Source organism: Pogona vitticeps, chromosome 2 (assembly GCF_051106095.1).
Source record: "Pogona vitticeps strain Pit_001003342236 chromosome 2, PviZW2.1, whole genome shotgun sequence".
In the NCBI taxonomy this organism is placed as follows: domain Eukaryota; kingdom Metazoa; phylum Chordata; class Lepidosauria; order Squamata; family Agamidae; genus Pogona; species Pogona vitticeps.
Window position 1 is genome coordinate 3438224 of NC_135784.1, and position 11236 is coordinate 3449459.

At 46.8% G+C, this 11236-nt stretch overlaps 1 protein-coding gene across 4 annotated transcripts; it reads right to left on the reverse strand.

The window, feature by feature from the left end:
* Positions 1-484: 484 nt before the first annotated feature.
* LOC144587260 (uncharacterized) lies at positions 485-10842 on the reverse strand. Of its 4 annotated transcripts, none has more exons than XM_078387292.1 (3): positions 8942-10842; positions 5488-5569; positions 485-1964 (listed from the first exon to the last, which is right to left on the reverse strand). In XM_078387292.1, exon 3 carries the CDS (start codon positions 1597-1599, stop codon positions 517-519), a length of 1083 nt encoding a protein of 360 aa, XP_078243418.1. In that variant the 5' UTR covers positions 1600-1964; positions 5488-5569; positions 8942-10842; the 3' UTR covers positions 485-516. The 4 variants fall into 4 exon arrangements, with proteins under 4 accessions (XP_078243418.1, XP_078243417.1, XP_078243419.1 ...); XM_078387291.1 differs by having other exon boundaries at positions 5488-5572; XM_078387293.1 differs by having other exon boundaries at positions 5488-5572; positions 8868-10842.
* Between the last annotated feature and the right edge of the window lie 394 nt (positions 10843-11236).

An 11236-nucleotide genomic window follows, 5' to 3' on the forward strand; every position in this document is an offset into this window, starting at 1 on the left:
CATTGTATGATAATTTGTGACTGATTGTACATCATGCCATTTCCACTGCCTGGGTATGAAGCAGGACAAAGTTATGCCAACGACGTGGTGACGAAGTTCAGCCGTAACGTGGTTTCCATTCTGCGTCAGTGGCTTTATGTCAAGCAGGATGATCTTTCCAGCTGAAGGTTTTTCCATGTTCCATGGATTTGTTAGGCTTCCTCCCTGTGTGGATTTTTTTAAAATGTGAATTTAGATATCCAGTTTGCTTAAACTGCAGTGCTGCAGTCAAGCCTCTGCTAACAACCTGAGTTTGATCCCAATGGGCTCCGGTAGCCAGCTCAAGGCTGACTTAAGTCTTCCCTCTTTCTAAGGTCAGTAAAATGAGCAACGTGGGAGGGAAGGCGCATCTCTCTCTCTCTCCGTAATTATGTTGTAAACCACCCAGAGAGTGCTTTAGCATTATGGGGCAGGATGTAAGTTAAAAGAACAACAAGCAACACTCTGAAGGAAATGCTTTCTGCTTTTAATGTATTTTTACGGTTTCTTCCCTGTGTGGATTCTTAGATGTCTGTTACATGACCCACGGTCACTGAAGCTCTTCCCACATTCCAAGCATGTTGGTTTTTCCCCCGTGTGGGTCTTTTGGTGGGAATATAATGCTCCGCTCCAACGGAAGCTCCTTCCACATTCCATACACTTATATGGTTTCTCCCCTGTGTGTGTTCTTTCATGGGAACGCAGAAGACCACTTCCTCTAAAGCTCTTCCCACATTCCATGCATTTGTACGGTTTCTCACCAGTGTGGATTCTTTCATGCAGACGTAGAAGCCCGCTCTCCCGGAAACTTTTTCCACATTCCGTGCATTTATAGGGTTTCTCCCCTGTGTGAATTCTTTCGTGTGAATGTAGAGGTCCACTTTCTCGGAAGCTCTTCCCACATTCCATGCATTGATACGGTTTCTCCCCTGTGTGGGTCCTTTGATGTAAACGCAGGCTTCCACTCTGGCTGTAGCTCTTCCCACATTCCCCGCATGTATATGGTTTCTCTGCTGCATGGATTCTTTCATGCGCACGTAGAACTCTACTTAGTTTGAAGCTCTTCCCACACTCCACACAAGTGTATGGTTTCTCAACTGTGTGGGTCGTTTGATGTGAATGTAGCGCCCCACTCCAACGGAAGCTCTTCCCACAGTCCATGCATTTATAGGGTTTTTCTTCTGTGTGTGTTCTTTCATGTGAATGTAAATAACCACTCTGACTGAAGCTCTTTCCACATTCCATGCACACATATGGTTTTTCTCCTGTGTGTGTCCTTTGGTGTGAATGTAAATATCCACTGTGATTAAAACTCTTCCCACATTCAGTGCACGTATAGGGTTTCTCCCCAGTGTGTGTCCTTTGGTGTGAATATAAGTATCCACTCTGACTAAAGCTCTTCCCACAATCCATACATTTATAGGGTTTCTCCCCCGTGTGGATTCTTTCGTGAGCATGTAAGTGCCCACTCTGGCTGAAGCTCATTCCGCATTCTGTGCATTTATAAGGTTTCTCCCCTGTGCGGGTTCCTGGATGAGAACGCAGGTGTCCACGCTGACTGAAGCTCTTTCCAGAAGCCATACCTTTGTAAAATTCCTCCTTGTGTGTGTGTGTGTGTGTGTGTGTGTGTGTGTGTGTGTGTGTGTGTGTGTGTGTTTTAATGGTTAGTTCAAATCCACTGCACCCTCTGTGGCCTGCAATGCCTTTTTAAGCTGGACTTACAGCTGTAATTTTCCCATAGACTGAGCTGTTCCCTCTCCCCCCCCCTTTATGTTTATCATTGGGTTCAGGGGTTCAGCAGTATCGCAGCCAGAGAAGCAAGGGATTTCTCCTTTCCATTTTTTAAAAAAATAGCTTCTCTGGTGTCCTTTATTGTCTCCTTTGATTTCAAATTTTCTCTTTTCCTGTTTCAGTTCTTTCCATCTTCTTTTTGTCCTGTTCTTCACCTGAAATGAAAGAAAGAAAATCATTCCCATTTTGGCACAGAAGGCATCAGATCCCACACCCTGTTTCATCTCCAAGACTACCTCTATCCATGTTTCCCTTGCCAACCTAAAAGGACTCTTGAGCTGAATCTTGGATCACTGGAGCACTTCATAAAACTTCAAGATTGTAGACAATTGTGGGTCAGCCGTGATTGACATTTCCCTCACAAGGGTTTTATTCAGAGTGATATAATATAACAGTTTTCAACTTTCTAAAGTATTTTTTCTTTCTGAATAGCCCTTACATTTCATGCCCCATGCAATGTTGACAAACTGGATCTCCAGAGAATATCCATATTTCTTTCTTATTTACTAGATGAGTGTATGCAGTTGGAACCCCATATCAGTGGAGGATTGGTTCCAAGCCCGCCTGGTTGCTGGAAATGGCAGTAAATAGCTAACGCTGTACATGGCAGGATAAAAATAAATTCCAGAAATACATATATTCACCATGTAGTACCAGAACTGACCACTTGTTGTTGTTTAGTCATTAAGTTGTGTCCCACTTTTCGTGACTCCATGATGGACCAGAGCACTCCAGGCCCTTCTGTCTTCCACTGCCTCCTGGAGTTGGGTCAAATTCATGTTGGTCGCTTCGATGACACTGTCCAACCATCTCATCCATCTAGAGGGGGCCAGAGATGATGCTATGTGTTCTTCAACAACAATAATGCATAGCATTGTCTCTTGCTCCATCTAGTGAGCAGTTCTGGTAAATACATTGTGAAGATCCATATTTCTAAGTTTTTTCCCCTTTAAATATTTTTATCTAGAATGTTTTAAAATTAAGTATCAAAATCTTAACCATGAAACTTCAAAAATATAGAAAGTAACCACACCTTTTTCAATTTCTTTGTTTCTAGAAAAATCTGTTTATACAGTGTTGCCTCACTTAACGATTGCTTCATTAAATGACGAAACCGCTATATGGTGACTGTTTTGCAATCACTTTTGCGATCGGAAAACAATGTTTTAATAGGCAAAAATTGCTTTGCGATGATCGGTTTCCTGCTTCGGGAATCGATTCTGCGCATTACAATGATTTTAAAACAGCTGATTGGTAGCTTCAAAATGGCCAGCCGCTGTGTAAAATGGCTCCCTGCTGTTTTTGGATGGATTACTTGCTATACAGGCACTGAAAATGGCTGCCCCTATGGAGGATCTTCACTGGACTGTGAGTTTTCAATGCATTTCAATGGGTTTTCAATGCATTTCGATGGGATTTTTTAATTTCGCTTAACAAGGATTTTGCTCTACAGCGATTTCGCGGGAACGGATTATCCTCATTAAGCGAGGCACCACTGTATTATGATACCATAAACATTCATAACCTTTTTTGTTCTTACTCCCAGCACAGCATTTATGATCAATCATCTCTAGTTGTTTTCCCCTCTTCTTGTTCTCCTGGCTAGCTATTCCAAAATGTTTGCATTATACCATGTTTCCCTGAAAATAAGACAAGGTCTTATATTAATTTTTTCTCCAAAAACCACATTAGGGTTTATTTTCAGGGGATGCTTTATTTTTTTATGTACACCCATCTACAGTGGTGCCCCGCTTGATGATTACCCTGGTAGATGACGAAATCGTTTAACAATGAGGTTTTTGCGATTGCTATTGCGATCACAAAACTATGTTTCAATTCCGGGGCACCACTGTACATTTATTCAAATGCAGTCATGTCATTTTCTTCTGGGTGCTGCACAATGGTGGAGGGCAGAGTTTCACCTAACTAGGGCTTATTCTTGGGGTAGGGCTTATATTACGAGCATCCTGAAAAATCGTACTAGGGCTTATTTTCAGGTTAGGTCTTATTTTCGGGGAAGCCAGGTAGTTTCCTGCTTAAATGGCAAAGTGTTTCTCAAATTCTTGTATACAATTCTACATATTATCTGCATACCTAGATCACTGGAATCTAATCATGACACGTTTCACATGTGAACAACTCTGGTTAAGAGGCAGGTTGGAACATGGGACGATGGCTATTGAAGTTTGCATGGATGCTATCCTTCTTTGCCACCAGGTAACCTGGCAAAATACTCAAAATGCAAAGGTCTGATGGAGCCAGCCACTCATACCATAAACATCTGCTTTGTTTTCCCGCAATATCGATTTGTTTGTTTGCTACATTTATATATTGCCCACCTAGAGGCAAGCCAGTACTCTGTGTGGTTCACAGCAAGCAAAATAAATCCCCAACCCACAACCGCAGCCAAAAGAAAATTGGCAATTCAAGCAATGAGGAAATACCCTGATGGTGACAGCAAAACAAAGTCATGAGTTTAGGCATAATGGGTCAACAAATCTACTGCAGGAATCTACGGGCTACATTCTGAGAAGCTTTCTAAGGTTAGGATGGAGGGCACCAGTCATACGTCCACAGGCAAAGCATTCCAAGGCTGTGGAGCCACCACCGTGAAGGCCCGGTTCCTCGTTGCAATCTTCTGAGACTCCCTGGACTGCCAATCTGGCATGCTCATTGGCGCATTGCTTCTAAGTTTTAATTTTCAGGAATTATATCCACTTCTCAGCAGCTTCTCAGGTAAGAAGCAGCTTCGTCACCATCCCAGCTGAGGAGACAGCCTTGGGGGTCCCCTGCCAGCAGTACGATTCTACGACCGTAAAGATGAATTATCTTCCAGTCCATTTCCCTCTCAATAATTCCATGCTAAACAGGTGGGAAGCAAGGAGAGATGACTGAGAGAGAGAGAGAGAGAGAATGGGCTGAGATAAAGCTGCGTGCTTCCCTTGAACCTGGAGGGTCAGAGAGGAAGAAGACAAAGCAGCCATCCCTTTGGCCACCCACGTGAGCTTCTTCTCCTCTTCCACACAGAATGAAGAGTCCTTGAAGAAAGAAGACACACTCCCTCTCAACCCCTTCTTGCAAGTAAGGATCCCACCTTGTGGATTGTCCCTTCCCAAATTGCGACACCATCCTGCCTCTCGGAAACCTAGGATGTCAGGAGAAACCTAAAATCCCCAGAAACGGTCTCCCAGGTCCTCCTTCTGGTGGAACCCCAGAATCCCCTGTGTTGCTTCACAAACAGGCGTCTTAACGCTGCACCTCGATCCTCTTCATCCCCCCCCCCAAGGTTAGACAACTGTTCTAAGCACGCCACATGTTAATCCCTGGCATTAGAGATTTCATCTGGTTTTTCTCATTTATTTTTCACCCCTTTCCTCCCTCGACGTGAGACCATGGCGCTTCCCCCTGACCCTTTTCATCTCACCCAGGAGGGTCGTGAAGGTTTCGTCTCAGCTCAAAGGGCCTCGTCTGTGGGCAAAACAAGGGCCGTCTGGAGAACATGCGATGCTCCCAGAGCATGAAGTAACCTCTCAACACAGACTGTGACTTCCCAGTTGGAAGTCACAGTCTTCCAACAGTATCCAGGGGCTGACCTTTTTTTTTTTTTTTAAAGAATGTGATTGCTGGAGGTGGTGCGATTGTATACATGCAAAGCCCAGGAGTGCTTGGCCATCTTACCTGGTGTTTCTGCAGCGCCAAAATTCAGGCAGACCAGAAGGGCCCTTGGGGGGCAGTAGAGAAGGCAGGATCCGGCCTGTGCCTCCTGGGGTGGGTAAAAGACAAGGAGGGGGGGAAAGGAAGGATGAGCCACTCAAGACGCTGTCAAAGATGTGACTGAAAGGGGGGGACAGAGGGGAAAAATAAGAGAAGGGAAGACTTCCCCACAATGGGCACATTTGCAGTTCTGGCCTTGCATTGGTCTAAGATCCTCGTTCCTTTAAGGTCAGCTTCCCCCCCCCCCCGCTCCTAACAGTTAAGCCTCATAGAAATAATACAAAAGTGATGTTGGAAGGGGTCTACAAGGCCATCAAGTCCAACCCCCTGCTCAACGCAGCAATACAAATCAAAGGATATCTGCCAGGTGATGATCTCAGTTTTTCTTTAATGCCTCCAGGGTTGGAGCCCTCAGCACCTCCCAAGGTCACTGGTTCCACTGTCGTACTGCTCTAACAGTTTGGAGTTTCCCCCCCGATATTCAACCAAAATCTGGCATCCTTTTAACTTGAGCCCATTTTTGCGTGTCCTGCACTCTGGGATGATCGAGAGCAGATCCTGCCCCTCCTCTGTAGGACCGTCTTTCAAATATTTTTAAAGTCCTGTCCTATCACCCCTCAGCCTTCTTTTCTCAAGGCTAAACATGCCCAGTTCTTTCAGCCTTTCCCTTATAGGGCTTGGTTTCCAGCCCCCTGATCATCCTTGTCGCCCTCCTTTGAACCGGTTCTATTTGTTAGCATCCTTCCTGAAGTGTGGTGTCCAGAACTGGACACGATCCTCAAGGTGAGGCCTCACCTGTGCTGAACAGAGGGGGACTAGCGCCTCACCGGATTTGGAAACTCTACTTCTATTAATGCAGCCTAAAATGCCATTTCCTTTACCAGTGCCGAACAGAGAGGAACTATCCTTAGTGATGCCAATCCCCTGTGCCCTCCAGTCCAGGATGTGGAAGGGCCCCAGCCATGCCCAGTCCTCTTCCTGAGACCCTTTGTTATTCAATGTCTGGGACTGCACAGAGGCATTAAGGCAACCCAATAAGTGGCAACTCCTCCTGCCCTGCAGCGTCTGCCCTACGTCCGTGGGCACGTTCTCCCTTCACTAAAAGCAGGTCTGGACCTCTTGTGGCTGTCTTTAGTTTCCCCAGGTTATAGATTCCCACCCTCCACCCTGGCCCTTTCTGCCTCCATTCTTCTAAGATTCCCTCGTGGGAGCTGGCGTTGTGAGTGGGATTCATCACCACCACCGCCGCCATCATCCTACCTTGATGCAAGCAGGACTTGAAAGCTTAATGGAGACAAGATTTTCTTTTGGACCGCGGTGAGAAACTTCAAAATGGTCCAGGCAGGAAATGGAAGTGCTGGTTTGGGGAATTCTTTCAAGAGGGGAAAATGTCTTCTTTCTTACTCTAAAAATTTTTTTCAGCTGTTCCAGCTGGCAGGCGAGGGAGGGGCTCACATCATGAAACATTTCTCCACCACCACAATAAAGTGTAAAAAAAGAGCTTCACACAAAAGCACCGGAGAACATGAAACAAATGAATATCTAGATTGTTGCCCCTGTTATATACAGTGGTGCCTCTCACAACGGGTGCCTCGTAGAGCGATGAATTCGCTCTACGAGGCCGGTTTTGCGATCGCAAATGAGATTGCAAAACGGTGCCTTCATAGGGCAAAAATTGTAGAGCGAAAGTTGGTAAGCGGTTCGCTTACCGACCTTCGCTTTGCGCCCCGCCGATCAGCTGTTCAGCAGCTACAAAATGGCCACCGGAAGCCCCAAAATGGCCGCGCACAGTGTTTTTGCGCCCTCGTTAAGCGAGGGAAGGGCGCGAAAATGGCTGCCGGCCATAGAGGAACATCGCTGAACGGTGAGTAAAGGAGCCTTTTGGAATGGGCTTTTCTGCCCCGTTCAGCGATGTTTTCACACAGCGAGGGTTAATCCTGTATGTGCACAGGAAGGGAATTGTTTACAAGCAACAGGAGAGATGCATTAAACCCTGTGAATTAAGAGAAATAAGAGTCTCCAATTCCCCTTCTATTCGGCATGGGTTAGGCCTCATCTAGAGTAATGTGTCCCGTTCTGGACACCACACTTCAAGAAGGATGCCGACAAACTGGAACAATTTCAGAGGAGGGCAACAAGGAGGATCAGGGGGCTGGAAACCAAGCCTTAAGGAGGAAAGACTGAAAGAATTTGGGCATGTTTAGCCTTGGGAAAAGACGGGGGGGGGGATAGAAGAGCATTTCTCAAATATTCTAAAAGCTGTCATACAGAGAAGGGTCAGGATCTGTTTCCGATCCTCCCAGACTGCAGGACACGCAACAATGGGCTGAATCCTGCCAGCCAGGAAGAAGTGGTTTCTCCAATAATTTTATGGGTGGATTAAGGTCTTCACAAAGTTCACAGAAGGAGTTGCTGCTGATCTTAAGTGCATTAACATTTAAGCTTTTTCTTTTCTTTTTAGGACATGGTCTGCAAGACCTAAGCAGGTCTGGGAAAGACAGGGCCTTTCGGAGGTCACGCCGACACCACAAGCCAGAAGGGAACCCAGCAATGCATCAAGACAGTATTTGTCTTTTCTGGAGGAGGATTTGGTGATGGGTCAGACAGCCACGATGCTCATCCTTCCTCCGTCCTGGGAGTGAGCTGAATCCCAAAACCTTCTGCCTAAAACCTCCAGCCTGGAGTCTGGGTGGCTCCTTCCTGCCACTGGAGGACACTCTGGCTGCCCAGCTTGACAAAGAGTCCTGGAGGACACAGAAGCTGGCACGTTATGCTGGAATCGCAGGGTGGTCCTAATAAAAGGTCTCTCTCCTGTTTGCAGGGGACATTTTCCTTCTAATCTCCTCTCTGGAACAGATACTGGGGTTTCTCTCCCACCCCAAAGAATTTTTTAAAAAGAAGTGGAGAGTTACGGAATAATTTTTTTGCGAGAGCCCCTTGTCCAAGGATCCCTTTTTTCCTAGAGGGGGGGGCACCTTTTTACACTGTGAGACTTCTCCCAAAAGGGGGGACCCTTCCCTCTCTTTTTCCTATGCTCCCTCAAACCTTTTTTTGGGGGGGAGGTTCTCTTCCCATCACCCTGTTTGCTAAAGGAGACCCCTTTCCAGGGCAAGTAAAGGGGGGAAGCAAAACGAGTCTCTCTACCCGCTGGGCTGTACTTTCCCCCAAACTCAGCCAAAGATTCCCATCTCTGCCCCCTCCCCGCCTCAAGAACCCCACAGAATGGCTCAAAATATTCGTGGGATGGTGAACCAAAATTGCAATTGGGGGTGGGGGGGTGGAAGATTTGCAGCTGGAGGCCATGATCCCTGGAAGCCCATGCCGTTCCTTCTTTCTCCTCCTACCCCTGTTATGGGTCCCTGCCCATGGCATGCAGGATCCCTCCAGAACCGATTCCTGGTGCCCCCTGGAGACCCACCTTCTCCTCCTCCTCGCGAGCCCTCCTCCTCCTCCTCCTTGCTGGACTTTCCCTTTCCTGCAACATGAAAGGGAAGGAAAGGATACTTTTTATCTCCCCCACCCTCCCCTCTTTTTTTGCCTCTCCAGGAAGAGCAGCTCAGTGCTCTTAACCCTTGGAGGACCGGCTGCAATTGCATTTTTCCCTTGCCTTTCGAGGGTCTCCTGTTTCCTAATTAAAAGAAGTATCTGCCCTTCCTCTTCCAGACTTGTGAGCAATCCACCAGGCCCACCTCTTTTCCCTTAGGAGAGAGGTGCCAAAGGACAGCTGAAACAACCAACCCAAAATTTCAACAGTGCACCCCCTCCTGTTTGCTCCTGGGGAAGGAGGAGGCTGTTCCCCCCATCCCCGGTCAAAGATGTCTTCTTAAGTCCTCTGCCCTCCTTGTTACAGCTCCTCTTATTTGATCTTGCAGGAATCTGTGATCTGCAACCCCATGGGGTTCTGCTGCTTGGGTAACACCCTATTCTCCATACTACATTACCCGGGCTTCATGCTCTGGAGAGGACACTCCTCGATTCAGAGCATGTTACCATAGTCTCTCGAGACTGAAGGATGCCTATGACGATGATGATGCCAGGCAACCCCTTACAAAAGGAAAAGACCCTACATGGCAATGCACATAATATAAGTAGAATACTGTATGGCATTATAAAAAAACATTAAAAAGGAAATTTTAAAAAATAAAATATTAATAATGAAACTGCAAAGAGGAGAAAGGCTGGGTGGATGGAGGCAGAGTAGTGGAGGTGGCAAGCACACACACCCAAACACACATTTCCCTCATTGTCCCCAGAAGTCCTGCTCGAACCTAGGGTTTAGAGGGGAAGAGGAGAGGCAGGATGAGGATCAAGGGGGTCCCCTGAGGGGCAGAGATGACCCACCCCAGTGTGCCCCCCTCACTTTCTGGGGAAATAGTTCCAAATCATGAGGAAATCAATGTGCTTCTCTTTCAGATTCCACAGGGCTCCTGGTCAGTTCCTCAGAGACAGAGTGGACTAGGGCCTTTTCCTTCCTCCTCCAAAGCAGACGGTGGCCTCTATTCCGTCAAGCCCTGAAACCCAAAGGAGGCGTCCCTGCCATCATTTATCCTCCACATGGAGGGCAGTAAGACTACCACTTATATATTATTTTGCATGAAATACTCCATTGAGCAATTTTTTAAAAGAAATGAATTTGCAAGAAAGCACCAGCACTTAGTAAACATTCAGGCTGGGATGGTGGCTGCTTAAAATAAATCCCCAATTTCATGCCGAGCTTTTTCTGCCTGCGGAGTCAAGAAATGAAAATCTGTAGAGTGCAGGGTCCGCACAAGGAAAGCTCTTCCACCCTGGTTATTGCACAAGAGAAGCAAGAATCTGAAGGAATCGCTTGCAGGAGAAGGAAGGCCAGGCATGGAGAAGGCAGAGAGAGGAAGTGGGGTTTCAAGAAGGGGATTTGGAGGGGCTTCAGACATGGGTTCGGGGGGGGGGATGCCTGCTTGTTGTCATCCTAAGGAGACAAGGCTGGTGCACTGGGAGAAGGAAGCTTTCTCAAGAGAAGGAATGTCCTCCCCAGGAATCAAGACTCATCCACGGAGAAAAATCCCCCACAGAAGACCCCAGTAATCAAATCATGCAGAGACTAGGTTGCAGGAGAGGAGAAAAAGAAGAGAACACAAACGCAAAACTTTCTCAGCCCACGACAGCAGCTGGGAAGGGAGGCACCTTTGAATACGAATCACTCCGAAGTCCACAAATTGGCAAGCTCTGAAGTTCTCTAGGACTCCTGATCTCTGATGGCAGAAAGTGAGGAGGAATTAAAGAACCTCTTAATGAGGGTGAAAGAGGAGAGGGCCAAAAACGGTCTGAAGCTCAACATCAGAAAAACTAAGATTATGGCCACTGGTCCCATCACCTCCTGGGAAATAGAAGGGGAAGATATGGAGGCAGTGACAGATTTTACTTTCTTGGGCTCCACAATCACTGCAGATGGTGATAGCAGCCACGAAATTAAAAGACTCCTGCTTCTTGGGAGGAAAGCGATGGCAAACCTAGACAGCAACTTCAAAAGCAGAGACCTCACCTTGCTGACAAAGGTCCACATCATCAAAGCTATGGTTTTTCCAGTAGCGATGTATGGAAGTGAGAGCTGGACCGTAAAGAAGGCTGACCAGCAAAGAATTAATGCTTTTGAATTGTGGTGCTGGAGGAGACTCTTGACAGTCCCCTGGACAGCAAGGAGAACAAACCTATCTATTTTGAAAGAAATCAACCC